Source organism: Meriones unguiculatus, chromosome 2 (assembly GCF_030254825.1).
Source record: "Meriones unguiculatus strain TT.TT164.6M chromosome 2, Bangor_MerUng_6.1, whole genome shotgun sequence".
Lineage (NCBI taxonomy): Eukaryota > Metazoa > Chordata > Mammalia > Rodentia > Muridae > Meriones > Meriones unguiculatus.
The window spans coordinates 144,854,186-144,874,002 of NC_083350.1; the positions used below are offsets into that span (position 1 = coordinate 144,854,186).

Genomic DNA, 19,817 nt, shown 5'->3' on the forward strand with positions numbered 1-19,817 from the left:
AGAGGACCCTCTATAATAGGCTCCCATCCTGTTTGGTCTTTTCCACCGCTTCTGGTGTCTATCCTGTTTGCCATTCTGAATGAGATTTAAGTATCTCCTCAGGGTCCTCCTTAGTGTTTAGCTTCTTTAGGTCTGTAGGCTATCCTATATTATATAGCTAATATCTGCTTTTAAGTGAGTGTATACCAAGCCTGTCTTTTTGTTTCTGAGTTACCTCACTCAGGATGGTCACTTCTAGTTCCATCTGTTTGCCTGCAAATTTCATGATTTCCTTGTTTTTAATAGCTGAGTAGTATTCCATTTTCTAGATGTATCACAATTTCTCTATTCATTCCTCCGTTGAGGGACATCTAGGTTGTTTCCATGTTCTGGCTATTACAAATAGAGCTGCTGTGAGCATAGTTGAGCAAATGTAGTTACTGAATGGTGGGACGTCTTTTGGGTATATGCCCAGGAGTGGTATAGCTGGATCTTGTGTTATTCCCAATTTTCTGAGAAAGTGCCAGGTTGATTTCCAAAATGGTTGTACAAGTTTGCACTTCCACCAGCAATGACTAGGGATGTTGAGGAAGAAGATCCAGGCAGTTATGATAAGACTTGATAAGTTATGGGCAGATGGCAGAGGAGGAGAACTCCCCCTTTCAGTGGATTAGGGGAAGGGAATGGGGAAAAGAGAGAGGGAGGGAGGGGGACTGGTAGGAGTTGAGGGAGGAGGCTTCAATCAGGATATATAAGGAATTAATTGTAAAAAGTAACAATAAAATTTGTGAGAAAAAAGAAACTTCCTCTGTAGAAATGAATGTCCTCTTTCTTATAAGTAGGTTTGTTTTACTTTGTTAAAAAAGTTTTGATCAAAAATATTTTTGTTAAAATTCTTAGAAGGTGACAAAAACCTTTCTTTTTGTTTCTCTTTCTTGTTTATTCATTTTTTTATGTACCTTCTTTCTTTAGATCCAAAGGCAGAAACCAGATTATATATCACAGTTAATGACTTTGAGTTTCATGTCTACAATCGTTCTGACCTTTATGGACACCTTCAAGAGTTGTTTGGTTTGGAGCCAACTATAATCCCACCCAAGAAAGATGATGATAAAACCCGGGAAAATGGAAGAACAAGAACTCAGTCCAAAATTGAAAGGTTCAGTATCATACTTGAATCTTATTAATTTCTAATATTTAAACTTTTTAGTAGAAATACTGTTTGTTAAAACAGACTCTAATCTGTTTTATATAGCTATATTATCTTTTTAAAATTAAAGCAATGCAGGATATCTGAATATAAAATGTTCCATCTATTGTTAGCCCTACTTTTCTCCATATTCAGAGAGACTGTTATTAATTTGCCTTTTATCCTTTTAATATGTGTACATAAACATATACCATATTTATATATTCAAAGTCCACATGTAAATATTGTGTTTCTGAAAAATCATTTGTGGTCTCTCTTTTGTTTTGGTGGTGCTAGGTATTGGATCCATGGCCTTGCCCGTGCTAAGTGAGCACTCTACCACTAATCCCCACCCCTTATATTCTTCTATCCATTTAGAAGTATATATTAAAATATTTCTGTATTCTGTAGACTTTAAATATATAACAGTTTTACAGAGGAAAATAGAATAAGCTCTATTTGCCAGAAAAATAGTGTCACTATCACTTATCTTTGTTTATATATGTTGTTGAAAGGCGAGAGATAGACACAACAGGAACAGATAAGTAAAAGAAAGTATTATAGAAAGATAGAAAAAACTTTTAAGAAGGTACTTAAAAAATAATATTGAGAGTCAGTACAGTATTCAGTGTATAGTAATTTAGTATGAGTCTTGGAAAATAAGCGATAATTAGAAAGTTATTAGGAAATAAAATGACTCATATACCCTTTCTAGTGAAATGAAAGTTTCTTAATTTACAAATTATATTCAGTTTTTTTTTTGTCAAACTTACTTTCAAATGAAACTCATTTTAATTTTAACTTACTGTTATATTTCAGATATAGCTCTTCTTTATATTTTCCTTTTTCTGAAAATTGTTTGATTGTATGAAATAATATTCAGCTTCTTTTAAGAAAAGGAAATCTTGTTATTTGCAACAAAATAGATATGATAAAATAAGCCAGGCCTACAAAGGCAAATGCAACATAATCTCATTTCCATACGGTGTTTAAAAAAAAGTGAACTCAACTGTGGAGACAATTGTGAGTTTGAGATCAGCTAATAATGAGACCTTTTCCTAAAAAAATAGAAGGAAATTCTTTAAAATAAGTAGAAAAGATACTCTTTAAGTAGAAAAGAGAGAGCCAACAACAAAGGCCCCATTTCTCCCCAGTCTTATACTCAGAGAAACAGAGTGGAATTATGATGGCCAGGGCCAGAGGTGATGAGGGTCATACTGACTTATGCCTTGATGGCATAAGCCACCTGGCTGATATAATCACTTTGTTGTGTTATAAAGTGAGGTGGTGTAATGGGTGTCACGGTACGATAATGATGCCATGTTTTTCTCTACAGTGTTATTTTAGAAAGGTAGTTTTACTTTAGCTTTAAAAAGCTAAAATGAAAAAGTACATGCTAAGAGGTACTTTTTTAGGGATGTTACCATGTCATCACATGATAATTATTTGTCTTACTTGAATACTCACTAGATGTTTTTGAAAATGCAGCTACGATTAGTGACATATATTGTGAGAACGTCTAATTTTGTACCCTTAAGTATTGAAGGCTTTCTTCCTGTCGGTTTTATTTTTCTCATCAGAGTTAAAGTGAAAACAGAATCTCAAGACCCCACATCTTCATGGAGATCGCTTATTCCAGTCATTAAGGTCAATGTGAGCACAGTAAGTAAATTATGTTTGAGTTAATGTTTGGCACATTAACACATAGAACTTATTTTTGCAAATACAAAGTCTCTGTAAGAAAAGAAAATAATTTTGTACACATTTTAGTTCCTGTTTCTGTAAGATGTGAATGAACCATTTTAACACCAGCTCTGTATTTGGATGCTTATTAAACCTGAAGGGCTATTTACAAGCGCTTAAGTTGCTCTAAACTTATGTTTATATTTCTTTATATTGGTTTAAATAAGTGATGATTTTGAATGATCATTTAAATAGCATATACAGCTAAAGGGGAATCATTTAGTTGTTGCTTGAAAATGTTATTAGGTTAGCTAAAAACAATAACTTAGATTGCTGATACAATGCCTCTTTTATGTTTCTAGGGACGTTTGGCCTTTGGGAATCATTACCAACCTCAGACTCTATGCATCAATTTTGATGATGCTTTCTTAACTTATACTACAAAACCACCTTCAAGTCATCTTGACCAATTCATGCACATTGTGAAAGGAAAGCTTGAAAATGTTCGAGTCATGCTTGTTCCTAGCCCAAGATATGTTGGTCTACAAAATGATGAGTAAGAAAACATCTTGAAAATAGCAACTTCTTCATAGCTAATATAGGTGTTAACTGAAGCCTCTAGCATTCTTCTCAGTTCTATGGTTGAAGTTGTACAGGAATTACACGGATTTTTCACTAAGAAGTGATGTGTATATTTTTCAGTGTGTTTTTGTATGATTATAATGATAAGTTTTTACCCTCTTCTCACTTTGACTTAAATTAAGCTCTGATATTGTTATGTTAGGGCATACTCATTAAAGGGATGATTTTCTATCTAGAGGGCTTAGATAAGTAATAAATTGAAGAGGTTGATTGCAGTGGAGTTACTAAAGTTGAAAATTGATCAAAAAATTTTTTTGGAAAATTAAGTTAGAGTGGTCCGATATTGAGATAAGCACTTTACTTTTCTTTGAACCCCCACAGAATTTTTCTTTCCTTATTCCATTATTTCTGCCATCCTGAAAGAACTTTTCTGTTTAGCAGATATGTTACATGATTGATGCACACTAGACTCAACAGTTTTGTGAGATAGTTATGCAGGAATGAATCAGGCCTTGATGAGACAGCCCTTATTTAACTCCTATCAGATACCAGGTGTCATATTTACCTCTGGGATAATGGTCCCCAATCTTTATTTTCTTAGTCTCTTATTTTTTATGATGATAATTCTTGCCGAAGTTGTATAATTTTAAGTATATAACTGGAAAATTTCTGTTGTGATGTTTCAGCTTTTTCTTTATTGTATCAGCAGTTTTTATGATATATTAAAGTTTTTATGAAATTATAAGAAGCAGATTTTAACTCCTGGATGATATGCTGCTAAAATCTCTAGGACTGGCTAATATGGTAGAGAGGGTTTTGCCACATGAGTTCCAGGTGGCTATATGCCTTCTTAGCCTTACTCTTGAAGAGCATAGACTTGATTAAAGATTTTCTGAAGTTTGGTAGATAAACACAATTATGTACGTATAGGTAAGTTTACTGAGTAGAGCTGCAGTTTTAAATAACTAGAGAGTAAGCTGAAAACATGTTTTATTATTATTTTATATAACATTATTTAAAATTGTATTTTTCAAAAATGTGGATACTGGATGTAGTAGTCCTTGACTTTTATTTCAGCACTTAGGGATAGAGGTAGGAGGATAAGGAATTCACGTTCAGATTTTGCTACATGCTGAGTTTCAGGCATACATGAAATTATATTTTAAAACAAGACAAAACAAAACAAAATAACCTCCCACCAGATTGGCTTATCTCTGTGGTTTAAAACATTTAGAAGAAAATTATTGCATTCATGTATGCTATTACCCAGTGATTAAAAGGTGAATTTTTATGTAGAAGACAGTACTATAGGATAAGGCAGAGAACTTGTTAACTCTAAAGGTTGAGAGTAAGAAATTTTATAATAAACATTCATGTCATATTTTAAGTTCAGGATGTTTTCTTTATATTTGTTTTAAGTTAATCAGTGAAATATTCTTAGAGAAGAAGTAATTAGATTGTTACAGATAAAAATGACAATTTTTTTGTTTCTGAATGATTATACTTCATTATGCTGGTGGATTAAATTTTACCTAGGATTATAATGGTATTACCAAATCATTTATATTTTATCATAAATGCAGATTTTCTTATTATGTTTCAATAATTATTATTGTATTCAACTTCTGTATTTTAATTATATATATTATATATACATATATGTAATATATATTTATGTAAGTACATAAATATATTTAAATATAAATATATTATTTTTGTTGTTGTTTTTTGAGACAGGGTTTTTGTGTGTAGTCTTTGCTGTCCCGGACTCAGTTTGTAGACCAGGCTGGACTCGAACTCACAGAAATCCACTTGCCTTTGCCTCCCAAGTGCTGGGATTACAGGCGCCCGGCACAGTGTACTCAATAATTTTATCTCATTCCAAACTTAAAGTGAGGACTGTAAGCCAGTTGTTTTCTTCCTAAACTAACTTACCAATTAGTTTTCAGAGTCATTTTACCAGTTAGCCTGATGTAAAATGCAAATGTTGTTACAGGGCTTGTTTGTGTGAAAGATGGTTTTGTTTTGAAGATAGAACCTGTCATGTGCCTCATAGTTTTTTTCTTCTTTTCACTCTTAATTACTGTCCACTGGAATGTTGAGCATTTTGTAATCTAAGCTGTATCTCGTGTGCTTCACCCCTGTTCCCATAGACCACCAAGACTAATGGGAGAAGGTTTTGTGGTGATGCAGTCGAATGACGTTGACATCTACTATTACATGGATGAGCCAGGTATGTCTTATAGGAGCGGCTCTGTCCTGTGAAGTGCTGTTGCCTATGTGTTTGAAATCTTCTGAAAGTTAGCATCAGTAAGCTGCAAATTTGACTGAGTGTTAAATTTCTTTAAAAGGTGTCATGTGTTAAGAATTGAGTTATTATATTACTATTTTATAAACTAATTTTTTTCTGCAGATTGCATTTCATAGATATACCTCAAAAATTGAGGATGTAAATAACTAAGGAAAACCCTTAGGGAGTGTGGTAACAGGGTGGTTTGTCTTAGCTTAGAGGAGAAAAATCACAATTTGTTATACTTTAGAACTTGAGACCTAGCTATTTCACTGTTGATTAGATGGCTTTTTCTTGATAAAAGAACCTACTATTGGATTGTTTCAGGTCTTTTATCACACTTCTGTTCTTTTTGCCTCTAAGGGAATTGTGTGGTAACCCTATATTTTCAGTGTAGGACCAGGATTTTACTTGCCTTTTTATCATGACATTGCTAGTCACACATTGGCAGTTCAACAAAAAATGCCAAATCTCAAAAGAATTCCTCGATGAAAGCGTAAAGATGATCAGTTTTATCACCTGTTGAGCCATGAGTAGAGTCTGCGCTTGCTTTGGTGAACTGGGAAGGAAGAACACATGACACTGCTGCAAGCCGGAGTGCTCCAGGGAGCGCAGAAAAAGCCCCACTTGCTTGACTCAGGCCTCGTTGCTCTTTTTCATGGATTACTAATTTTACTTGAAAAAATAATTCAAGACAAACCATATGGTTTTTTCGTGTGAAAATTAGAATTTTTGGAAACTTTGGTGCTCTCTGACAGCATCTCAGTATTAATAGCTTTTCTAGTGATACTCATATATGGCTTTAGAAAAAGTTTAACAGTAAATTTGCCAATATTTATAAAATGAGCTACTGTTTTCCAAATGACCAGTATATTATATTACAGAGTCATGCATAGATAAGAGAGTCAGCATACAGGAGAGAGCAGTAGATTTTTTTTTTTTCAATGCAGTTTATTCAGGAACCTTGAACAATCATCTGACCCTGGGGAAAGCCAGCCCACAGCTTAAATAGCCTCTGGGTAGCCAACCCAGGCGTGCCACGTGGGCAATGCAGATAGGTCCACATACATGGAAGCAAGCCAGATCCTCAGCCTTAGCCAAATGTGGAATTGTTCGTGACAGAGAGCACTCACCATCGGGAAGGTGGAAGGCGGAAACCAGCTCCATCTTTAAGGCATAGCATTCCGCAGCTCTCTACAGTTCCCCCTTTTTGTTTTAGACGCATCAGGCAAGAGTAGAGGTCTGATCTCTGATATTAGAAATAAATTGGGACTTTGTACCAATGTTCATTTAGGTGTCATCCACCCAAAGAGGAGCAGTAGATTTTTAACGTGAGAGAATTTGAAAATTGAGCAATGCCTTCGGGGCCTACAGTGTAATCTTTTGAAAGTGCCACTTGTTGAATTTTGTTCTAGTATCAGAGAATATCATCCAACTTTATATATGAAAAGGCTATGAAATATCTCTTCCTTTGCTATCTACACACAAGGCCAGATTGCCTCAGATTCTTTTAAAAATTGATAAGTGCAGAAGTAGCTACGACAGTCTACCTGTTTTCTGGACATTGACTACAAACACTTCTCACTGAATTGTTTTAGAAAATAAAGTTTTTGCATTTTTTTTCTTATTTATTGACTTTTCATTAAGTAGTTATTTTTTATTTTTATTTTAATTTATATATGCTTTTATTAAGTCCTAAAGTTATTCCTTATGTAAGTAGTAAGTTTATTGTTTAAATAAAACCTTTTAAAAATCACAGATTTTTAATTGAACATAGTAAATTTGATATATAAAATACAAATAAAATAAAAAACCACTCTGGGACTCTAAAATTTTTTATGTGTAAGGTTTTCTGAGACTATTTGAATTGGTAATGTTAAGAAGCTTCTTAATTTTTGTTTTAACTAATTGCCTTTATATATTCTGAAATATAGGACTTGTTCCAGAAGAAACAGAAGAGAGTATAGAAGGAGAAATAAGCAGTGAAGACTGCAAATTACAAGACTTACCTCCATGCTGGGGACTAGATATTGTTTGTGGTAAAGGAACAGATTTTAATTATGGACCCTGGGCTGACAGGCAGAGGTACTAGAGTGATTATATTTCTTTTTTTATGTAGAATAACTTTATTATTATTATTTATAAATTATTTGGTTTGAATCCCAGTTGTAGCTCCCTCCCTCACCTCCTCTTGGCCCCATCCTCTCGCTCTCTTTCTCCCCTGTCTCTCTTTCTTAGCCCACTGATAGAAGTCATCCTCCTCTACTGTCTGACTCTAGCCTATCAGGTCCTGTCAGGACTGACTGGATCCTCTTCCTCTGTGGGCTGGTTAGGTCACCCCTCCAGGGAAAAGTGGTCAAAGAGCAGGCAGCTGATGTTCATGTCAGACACTGTCTTTTCTCCCCATACTAGGTTACCCATATGGAGACTGAGCTGCTATGGGCTATATCTGAGCAGGGGGTCTAGGTCCTCTTTATGTATGGTCTTTGGTTGATATATCAGTCTCTGTAGTGGCCTCTGGACCCAGGTTTTTTGGTTTTGTTAGTCTCCTTGTGTGGCTCCTGTCCCCTTTGGATCCTTCTAACTCTCCCTTCTTTCATAAGATTCTCTGCACTCTGCTCAACGTTTGCTTGCGAGTCTTTGCATCTGCTTTGATCCCCTTCTTGTTTGGAGTCTTTTAGATGACATCTGTGTTAGGCTCCCATCCTGTTCCCTCTCTTCTGCCGTCTCCATTGCCTATCCTATGAATTATATTTTTAATAATCTTTAAAGTGAATTGATAAGTTTTTATTGAATACTAGCTTAATATTTAAAAATAGTTTTATTATTTTTAACTGTGTGTACTCAAGTGTGTCTATGGGTGTGAGTTCATGAACTCAGGTGTTCATGGGGGTGAGAGGATCTCCTGGAGCTGCAGTTAGTCAGTTTTGAGATGCCCATCATGGGTGCCAAGAACCAAATTCAAGTCCTCTGGAAGAGCAGCAAGTCCTTTTAATAGTTGAGTTGTCACTCTAGTCCCCATTGTCATAGATTTTGTAAATAGTTATGTTGTGGCAAAGTAAGTTTTCAGTGAGTACTTTGATCCAAATTTTAACTTGTTTGTGGAGACAAACAAGCAAACTTTAAGCCTAATTATTGGTTCCTGTGTTTTATGTTTTTTTTTTTATTTTTATTTAATTGGTGAGTAACAAATTGACCCTCTGTGAGCCTTGAATTTTTGGGATATATAGATTCAGAAATGAAAGACTTAGTGAAATGAAATACATAGCTTTAGTGAAGCTGTAATAAGTGAGGAAAGAGTCAGAGTGACAGGCTTAGACAAACAGTAATTGTTTCTCAGGATTGAATAGCAAAGTTTCGCTGGGGTAGAACTTCAACAGCAGAAACTTGTTTGACCAAGCTCTGGAGGCCAAGAGCCCCACTTGGAAGTGTTAGCAGTCTTGGTTCCCTGTGACCATCATGAGAGGAGGATATGTCCCAGTCCTCTTATTGAAGCTTATTGGAGTATGTTGATCCCTTACTTGAGAATTACCATCCATACAGTATGAGGATATTCTCTGATGACCCTGTGCAGACTTTGCCATCTCTAAAGTCTCTGTAACTAAATACAGTCATGTTCTCAAGGCTGTGCTTAGGATTTAAACATTTTTTAGGGCACAGTGTAGCTTGTCGTAAGCTACTTTGCATTATTGTTAGCACAGTAAATAAAGGACCTATTAGAGGCATTGTGAGAGTAGTTTATGAAAGATAAGTAGAGATTTGCCAGGGGAAGAGAAAGAGTGTGAACAGTCAAGGAAGAATGAATAAGAACAGTAGAGAATTGCCCCGATGGCCTCATAGGTAGTTTAGAGTTCTCTAATAAAAACTATGGCCAGGTACAGTGATAAATGCCTGTCATTTTAGCACTCCAGAGGCTGAGGTAGGAGAATTGTGAGTTGGAGGCCAGCTGATCTTTGAAGTGAGACCCCCAACTTAGAAAGCCATGGGCTTGCGTATTTAAAGTTCAAGACCTACAGAAAACAAACAAACAAATAAATAATAAATGCATGTATGGGTTTTATAGTAATGAGAAGGTTCTAAAAGACTTGCTTGTTTGTTTTGTCTTGTTCAATCTGACCTTACCCTGGATTCAAGTGATCCTTTTGCTTTAGTCTCTTGATTATCTGGAACTCTATATAGTCTTGAGTATCATACAGTATACCTGTAAAGTTTTTAAAAACTAGTCTTCTATTAATTTTAAAGTAACTTCTTTGTGCTGTATTTTCTGTCTATACTTTGTTGTGAGCCTCAGATATTTGCAGAATTTCTTTTGTGTGTTTTCATGTAATGATGGTAAGTTGAAGTCTGTGAATATAAGTTTTCAGACTTTGTTCTGTTATTTACATTTTCCTGAGTCTTTTATTTTAAGTAGCATTTACTGTCATGGTAATAAATGCTACTAAAAAAGAGTAAGTAGCATTACTTACTCATTTGTATTATTTAAAAGACATGCATTGCTACCTTCTCTGACTGTTGGGTCTGAAAATCCAAAACAACCCAAGTAGTCACAAGAGTCTTTATCTGAATTAGGCAGCAAAAACTGACCAGTCAGGGGTGACATCACAGATCCCAGAGCAAGCTGACTGTGTCTTTGAATGTTCATCTTAAACAGTATTTAAGCAGATGACAAAAATTTATAGTACTTAGGCTGTTACTGATCGATCAAGGCTGCAGAACAGACTCAGGAGCTGAAGTGCGAACCTGAGTCAGAATGGTACAGAGTTTTAAAGCCTGCAATCCACAAACATCTGTGCCAAGTGGATTTCTTAGGAACATGTCTTTGTGGTACACGTATCCTGTTCCCATTGGTTGGATTATTCATCTATGGCGGGGTGACTTGCCTAGCATTCATGTCTCAACTTGCCAGGTATGGTGGCAGTTATCTTCATATATGTCTCTTTGGGCCAAGAAGGATGTTGGTTACCCAGGGAGGTCTTGGGAACTTCAACTTTATTTTACCACTATTCAAAATGGGAGTTTTATTCAAAATGGCTCAGTTTGGTTCCTTCTTACCGGACGTTATACTAAACTAATATTGGCTCACATAGAAGATGCTTTGACAGATACTGAGATTCATAACCAAACCGTCAGCAGAGTGCAGGGAATCATGAAAGAAGGGGGAGTTAGTAAGACCTGGAGAGGACAGGAGCTCCACAAGGACCACATATATCTGGGCCCAGGGGTCTTTTCTGAGACTGATTCTCCAACCAAGGACCATGTATGGATATAACCTAGAAACCCTGCTCAGATCTCAGATGTAGCCCATGGCAGCTCAGTATCCAAGTGTGTTCCCTAGTTAGGGGAACAGAGACCATTTTTTTTTTTTTTTTTTATAAGTTACATTTTATTAACTCTATCCCAGCCGTGTCCCATCCCTCATTCCCTCCCAGTCCCTCCCTCCCTCCCACAGAGACCATTTCTAACATGAACTCAGTGGCGGGCTCTTTGATCACCTCCTCCTCCCTCCCCCCCTGAGGGAGGAGCAGCTTTGGTAGGCCACAGAGGAGGACATTGCAGCTAGTCCTGAAGAGACCTGATAAGCTAGGGTCAGATGGAAGGGGAGGAGGACCTCCCCTATCAGTGGACTTGGAAAGGGGCAGGGAGGAGAGGAGGGAAGGAGGGTGGGATTGGGAGAGGGTAAGGGAGGGGGTTACAGCTGGGATACAAAGTTAATAAACTGTAACTAATATTAAAAAAAATAAAAATTTAATTTAAATAAAAAAAAGGAAGATGCTTTGAGTTGAACATTTCTTAGGTTCTTTCATCTTTGTCAAATGACATAGGGAGGCATATACTAAGTTCAGCATCTAAATACTTGTTTGCTTTTTAGAATATATTTCTCCTTGTTTTATATTGATATTATGTTGATTAAAAGTGATTGCAGGGAGTTGGAGAGATAGTTTGATTGTTAAGCACTAATTGGCCTTATAGAGGACTTGGGGTTGATGACTAGCATCCATATGGTGCCTTACAATGGTCTGTAACTCTGGTTTCATGGGATCTGACACCCTCTTTTGTTGCCCACAGGCACTGCATGCATGCAGTGCACAGATAAATGTACAAGGCAAAATACCTGTACATAGAAAGATTGATTTTTTTTGAGTGACTGAAAATAATACAAAAATTCTTCCATGTGTCACACACTGTTAAATATTTTAATTTCATATTCAGTGCCACTCCAGGAGATAAGTTGTTCTTATTTTATAGACAAGAGAGCAGAGCAGATTTCCTGAGTGATTTGTCACTTGCTGAGGGAGGTATGATGAATTAAGCTTTCTTCTTTCAATATTCTTTCGGTTCTTTCTTGATAATTTACACAACTGATGTGCTTGTAGCATGTTTTCACAACTCACTTACACTTAAATTAGGGCCTGTTCATGTCTCACTTGGTAGTAGTGTATTATAAGGTACCCAAAGCTTATTGATATATATATACCCAAAGCTTATAAGATATGGAAAAGTAGCTTGTCAAATGAGAAAGCAATGATAATGTAAGATTAAAGTATGATTTTGGTCCCATATCAAAGACAGTTGTGTTTGACTAACACACTATTACTCTTTTTCCTTTTCATGTAGAGATTGTTTATGGAAGTTTTTCTTTCCACCTGACTATCAAGTTCTGAAAGTTTCTGAGATTGCACAGCCTGGAAGACCAAGACAGATCCTTGCATTTGAACTACGAATGAATATTATTGCAGATGCCACCATTGACTTGCTGTTTACTAAAAACAGGGTATTCATTATAAGATAATAGAAAATAGTACTTAAAATTTGGAAATTGTTCTTCAGAGTATTCTTATGGGTCATAATTCTATGCTTAGCTTCATTTCTGTGTGCTCCCTATACCTCCTTAAATAATTTTGTGCATTTTATTTTATAATACTTTATGAAGTGCTAAATACTGGAAAGAAATTAATAATGACTAATAGGAATAACAATGGACATTTATAAATCTGAATCTTGGATTTTATGAATTTTTAATAGTTTATATTATTAGTAATTATATTTCTTTGATAATTTAAAAGTAAAATGATAAAAATATAAGTCTAAAATAAATATATTTAAATAATGTAAATTAATCTTGTTCTTTTGGTAGGAAACAAATGCTGTACATGTAAATGTAGGGGCTGGCTCATATTTAGAAATTAATATTCCAATGACAGTTGAAGAAAATGGTAAGCTATTATTTTGTCTGAAATGATTAGTGACATGATTAATATGCTAATGTATTAAAATGCTAAATGTCCTTCCAGATTAACATTAGTAATGTTTCATTTTTATTTTTTTTTATCTTTTAAATAGTTTAGTTTTTTATTTATATATAAAATAGTACCTATTTATGGGATACCATGTATTTTTTGAACCCATGAACCCATGTTGAAATCAAAGTAACTTCTACAATTATAACTTAGGTGTAGTGAAAGAATTTAAAATCTCTTGTTTAGCTTTGCACTTATGCTTTTTTTTTTTTTTTGAGACAGCTGCAACATGTGGGCTTTCGTGTTTAGGTAATCCTTTGAAACAGTGACTGAGGATGGCATAATACATACCCTCACTCAACTCTAGGTCTGTTTTTGTGAAGAACTAACCCTTATATTAGCTGGCTTTAAAATAATAGTCATGTGAGTCCATGAAGTAGGGGGCTGAGACTCTCTAGCACTGCCTAATTCAGAGTAGTTACTTGTTAAGAAAGTCTGTTAGAAATGCCTTACTTACAGTGTATCACAGGAGAGAAAGGAAGTTATAGGTGTGCAAAATTAATAATAGTTCAAATATAGGAGTGCTTTTTACATTTTAAATTCATAATGCAGGGGCTGGGGAGATGGCTTTACAGTTAACACTTTCTGCCCCTACAGGGGACTTATTTTGTTTCTACATGGAGACTTACAATCATCCATAACACTTTTCTGGTCTTTGAGGGCACCACACACACATCTGGTGCACATACATACAGCTGTACCCTCCCAAGCACCCCTCCCCCCATGCTTAAGCTCCACCCTTCTGGCATCTACAAGCTCTAGCACCTTCTCCCTCAAGGCACACTGCCACGCACACACCCATGCTTGTGCATACGTGCCTGCGACCTTCCTCCCTTAGCTACAGCTGAAACACCCAACATCCACTCTCAAACCAGTGGACCTATGTCATCTTCCTGAAGAATACTCCAGAAACCAGAGACAGAAGGACCCAGTCTGAAGTACAGACTCCAGGAACAAACAACGAAGGTTACAGATAAGCAGATGGCTATAGGTCGGGCTAAGAACACATCCAACAAAAATCAGGACATCATGGCTTCACCAGCAAACCCCAAAATAAATGGATATTTTAATCCATCAAAAACATAGGAAAATGATTTTAAAGCTATACTTATCCGATTATTAGAGGCACATAAAGAGGAAACGAACAAAGCCTCAAAGAAACACAGGCAAATGCATCCAAACAAATAGAGGCACAGTTAAGGGCACAAGTAGTGGCATATAGAGAGGAAATGAACAAAAAAATAGAGGCCATCATGGAAAGACAGGAATCCACATTCAAACAGCTGAAGGAAATGGTGCAAGACATGAAAACAGAATTAGAATCAATAAAGAAAACACAAATAGAGAAAACCCTGGTATTGGAGAACTTAGAGAAATGATCAGGAACCCATAAGCATCACCAGCAGGATACAAGAGATGGAAGAGAGAATCTCAGGTGCTGAAGATACAATTGCAGGTTATTCCTCTGACCTCCACACAGACATATACCCAAATGGATAAAAAGTAACAAAAATTGTTAAAGAATTTGCTGGATTTAAGATGACTTTGTGGAGCTATGACTCCAAACACAGAAGCGTAAAATATTTTTCAAATTCAGATGTCTGGGATGGAAAAGAAAGCCTACAGTAGGGTGCATGCCTAGAACTAGGCCTCAACAACAGAAATAACAAAATGCCTACATACACATGGAAACTAAACAACTCTCAATGATAGCTGGGTCAGGGAAGAAATGAAAAAGAAACAGAAGGGACATTACCAAACTCATTCTGTGAGGCCACAGTTACCTTGATACCTAAACCACACGAAGACGCAACAACAAAAAAAGAGAACTATCTTCCTTATGAACATTGATGTAAAAATACTCAATAAAATACTTGCAAACCGAATCCAAGAACACATAAAAGCTATCCACGACTCTAAAAGTTTTAATTGCATACTTTTTATTCTGGTTCTTACAGTTTATGTTTTTATTTCTAGGTTATACCCCTGCAATTAAAGGACAGCTATTACATGTTGATGCTACTACCAGCATGCAATATCGGACCCTTCTAGAAGCAGAAATGTTAGCAGTAAGTCTAAATATATGATATGCATACATTTAGTAGTTATAGATTTAATTTTAATTCTCTAGTGTGAAATTTCAAAAACTAAAACTTACCTGTATTCTTATTTAAGAACTGCCCAGTAGGTAGTCTGGCTATATAAAACTTGGGAAGAGGTAGATTCCCAGTGGTTTGTACTGCCTTTTGCTTATGAAAACCCCACATACATATTTATTATAATTATCTGTGACGGCATTCATAAACAGTCAGGTATGTTGTTTTAGCCTCAGTTTCTGGGCATTCTTTTCTGTTGGTGTGGGTTAAGTTGATGTCATCATTGTTGAAAAAAAAAAGTAACTTATTTCTTGGAGCCTTCATAAGTATAAAACATGTAGTCAGTATATGAATAATATAAAATTACTATAGAAAATCTATTTTTATGTAAAAATCTAATATTAAAATCATCAAGTTCAGTATTCATTACAGTTCAGCACTCGTTAGAATTCTCAAGCGGTTGCTGGTTAATGTGGCTATATGAAACAGTGCTGTTCCCAGCCAGGCAGCCTTTTCCTCTGTGGAAATGCCAAGGTCAGGTTGTATGACAAAATGCACAGTATTCTACCCTCCTCCCTTTAACAAAGGAGGAATTAGGGGCATGGGCTGCCACCTGCTATAGAGGTTGGTATGTGATGTGTTGCTGAAACCAGAAAATGATCTTTGCTCTCAGAGAAGTTTGGCCACATCAAAGCTTAATATTTCAAAGATCTGGGTATTGATTAGAGACAATGATCTTTTGCTACAACAGTTTGAAAATTCTCAAAGACACCTTCTGTTCAACTCAGTGGGAAAATAAGTTTTAATTACTCACTAGCATGTGTGACTTCATTTCTGGTGCTGTTGGCATTGTCATATTTTTAAGCTCTCAACATTTGTTTTGCAGTTCCATATCAATGCCAGCTATCCTAGAATTTGGAACATGCCACAGACGTGGCAGTGTGAATTAGAGGTTTATAAAGCCACATACCACTTCATCTTTGCACAGAAGCACTTCTTTACAGGTATTTTCTGGTAAATATAGAGAGTGATTATTGTGGTGAGCTTATTTATACTCTGTAGGTTTTATGTTTATATTTAATATAGGGATGTGATGATATATTCTTTTTCCTTATGAATTTTTTTTATTTATTCTTCTCTCATATATTACATCCCAACTGTAGTTTCCCCTCTCTCTCCTCCTCCCAGTCTCTTCCCCCAACTTCCCTTTTTCCTGGATCTATCCCCCTCACACTCCTTATACCTTCTGTCAGAAAAGAGCAGGTTTTCCAGGGACATCAGCCAAATGCAGCATAAAAAGCTACAGTAAAACCAGGCGCATATTCTCACATCAGAGCTGGATAAGGCAACCTAGTAGGAGGTAAATGGTCCCAAAGGCAGGCAAAAGAGTCAGAGAGACCCCACCCCACCCCCAGCATACTGTTAGGAATCCCACCAAAACACCAAACTTCATAAACATAAAGGCTCCGTGGTTTCTGTGAGCCCATATGAGTCCCAGTCAGTCGATTCTGTGAGCCATATTCTGTGATATCCTTGATGCTTTCTGGCTCCTCTAATTCTTCCTCCCTATCCTCTGTAGGACTAGGGAGTCCTCCTAGTCCTCCTAATGTTTGGCTGTGGGACTCTGCAGCCACTCCTATCATTGCTGGATGAGGTCTCTCGGATCTCTGATAACTATTATGTTAGGCTTCACATCATGCAACCAGGTAAACTGTAGGTTGGAGGTTTTGTAGCTTGGTTGGTGTCCCAGTCCCTCCACTTAATGTTACACTTACCTCCACTTACCTGGTTACAGAAGATGGTTGGTTTAAGTTCCATGTCCCCCGTTCCTAGGAGTCTTCACTAGTGTAGATTCCATGGAGTTCCCATTGCACTAGGTTTTTACCTCACTCCTGAAGTGTCCTCCAATTTCAGTCATCTCTCCCAATATTCTCTCTCTTCATCCCCCCCACCTGATCCTATCTCTTCCTGTCCCCATTCACTATCAGTCTACCCATGAAATCTATTCTATTTCTCTTTCCTAGGAAGATCCTTAAGTTCTCTTTGTTCCTTAACCTTTCTGGGTCTGTGGATTGTAGCGTGGTTATCCTTTACTTTATAGTTAGTATCCAATTACAACTGAGTATATACCATGCATGTCTTTCTCAGTTTGGGTTATGTCACTCAGAATGATTTTTTTTTATTTGCATTCATTTGCCAGGAAATTTCATGATGACATTTTTTTTTAAACAGCTGAGTAATACTCCATTGTATTTCCTTTAAAAAATGTTTTGAACCACCTATCTCATCCGTCAGATAACTGTCACATTTTACCATTTTATATTGATTCTGAAAGGCATGGCAGCATTGTAGTAACTTGTAGAGTACCTTTTAGATTTACTAATTCTCCTGAAAGGCTGACTCTTAGAAATTAATAGTGATTTTGCTTTTAGTTAATATCCTTGGTCACGGTGCTTGAATTGTTTTCTCTGTTGGTAGAATACATAGGAAAGCAATTTTCCAGCTGGTGTGAGGGAATGCCCATTATTCTTCAACAGTGAAATATTTTTCTAGAGATTTGGATGTGGGGCAGAGCTTTATTATAAATATGAAGCTCCAGGAGTAAAAGCTATAAAACAAATGTGGGAACTGAAGTCTTTTGTGGAAGTAATTAGATTGGCTTAGATCACTATAATGGGGGCTAGGGGAAGAATAATGAAATGATACAAAGCTCTAATAACAACTGATAGACATTTATAAGGTATTACCTAACAAGTTAGTTATAAAGTAAGTTATTGTTGTGTTTTTTTAGATTTATTTTCAAATTTTATCTTTATAATTTTTAAATTTCTTGCACAGTTGCATCAGAGCATAAAGAAAGTACTTAATTTTTCTTTTGTTTTTGGTTGTGAGCCTAGCCTTTAATGGTTAAGCCGTCTCTCCAGCCCAGTGCTTCAGTTTTCTAATCACAGTATTTCTTAAGACCATCTGGTAAATGTGAGCAGCTTTTGGTGTAAAGAAAAATGTGCTACTGAAGTGCAACACGTGCTTGATGCAGATGTTAATAAAAATGTTTTTTTTGCAATCACTTCTTTGATTATTGTACCATAGTCTTTTCTAAGACAGAGTTGCCTCTTGCCTTGTGACTGCTAGTGCACTAGATCACTTGCTATAGCAATCTTCCTTGACCTACTAGCACTTTGGTGGTAGGTGGTAGGTGATATCATAGGGCTTTGATTAAGAATTTAATTTTCATCTTTCTTGGATTCATTTGGCCTCTCAGTTGAATAGAGATTTTGTTAAACAGTTTGAAGTTATTATCTCTTGTAGCGGAAACTGAATAGTGTCTGTTATGTATGCAAAAAGTATTTTTTTACCCTACTTTTAAATTTTTATCAGTAAAGATATTGTAGAAACTGATGTGGAGACAATATTATTTGATGATATCATAAAATTTCAAATGAAGTTTTAAAGCCTAAGATTTAATAAAGTGTAAATTAGCTATTTGCTCCATTTCAGTTACTTCTGAAGAAAAACTTACATAAGATTTGTTAAAATAAAAATTAGCAAATGAAACTTATTTAGAAACTACATTGCTTTCTGAAATATTAGACCATTATCTTTTAACCAGTACAAGTATATGGAAGATAAATGTTTCTACTAGACAGTCCAAGTCTTATAATTCAAAACAAAGACTATATATTTCTGCCCACAGAGAACCTATGGACATACCACTTTTTTTATTCTTGTTTTGCTTTATTAGTCTCAAGTACATTGACAGACATACTAGACAGAAAATGAAACTAACAAACAATATATATGTTGAGCTAGAATGAACTATGGTGTTAGCACGCATCTAAGATTGGAGGACATCGGAAATCATCACCCTCTGAAGCCATTCAGAGAAAACAAGGAAGGATTATTAATGGTGGGCATGGTCTTTATAATATGAGTTTGGTATAATACATTAGGTATGATTTACATAACATTTTGCCATTTATAAAGCATGTTAATTTATATCTTCTTTACATGACTCAAATAACCAAGACTATCTTTATCGTCTCTGAGTTAACAATTAGGAACTTGAAGCACAAACTTACTGGAGCAGAAGTAGAGGAAACATTTAAGATCAGTGTTTGGACTATAGACCTTGTGTTTTCTATAGCACTTGCTATTAACAGTGGTTGTTTTCCTTCTGCAGAAAGGATATGAATGGCAGTGTAGCCATTCCATGATTTCCATAGGTCTTTGGTTCTTTGGTAGATAGAAAGTTTGTAGATGCTCAATGCCTTCTATAAAATGATGGTTCTGGCACATAGAGTGTATATCCTGTATATCGCCATTAATCTGCAGTTTACTTAAAATACTTATCACAGTGTAGATAGTTCATAAAAAAATACTTGCAGTATATGAGGAGAAACATCTGCATATTTAGTTCATATACAAATAAAAATATTTTCAACCCATGGTTGATTAAAATTAAGGTTATGGAGAGATGACTATATTAGTTTCAGACAGGATATGTAGTTTAAATAGGAATGCTAAACTGTAAGAGTTTATTACGGAGAAAATTGAGGAAGTTAGCCTGGAAAATGACAAATTTTATTGTGAAATTGATTACTTCAAGAATGAGTTTTGAAGGAATAAAACTTGGAAAAAGGAATAGAGTCGGGCTTCTTCAATAGGCTGGCATTTAGAAGTGAAATTTAAGCATCTTCTAA

General features: G+C 35.7%; 1 protein-coding gene across 7 annotated transcripts in view; it reads left to right on the top strand.

Annotated features, from left to right (window-relative positions):
- Positions 1-19,817, top strand: part of Bltp1 (bridge-like lipid transfer protein family member 1) — a 181,565-nt gene that overhangs the window by 14,860 nt on the left and 146,888 nt on the right. For all 7 annotated transcript variants that reach the window (XM_060378234.1, XM_060378239.1, XM_060378238.1 and 4 more), the window contains exons 7-15: positions 952-1,138; positions 2,749-2,830; positions 3,214-3,407; positions 5,587-5,666; positions 7,658-7,808; positions 12,339-12,495; positions 12,859-12,937; positions 14,999-15,090; positions 16,004-16,121. In XM_060378234.1, the coding sequence (XP_060234217.1) occupies positions 952-1,138; positions 2,749-2,830; positions 3,214-3,407; positions 5,587-5,666; positions 7,658-7,808; positions 12,339-12,495; positions 12,859-12,937; positions 14,999-15,090; positions 16,004-16,121 (1,140 nt within the window). The remainder of the gene's footprint in view (positions 1-951; positions 1,139-2,748; positions 2,831-3,213; positions 3,408-5,586; positions 5,667-7,657; positions 7,809-12,338; positions 12,496-12,858; positions 12,938-14,998; positions 15,091-16,003; positions 16,122-19,817) is intronic.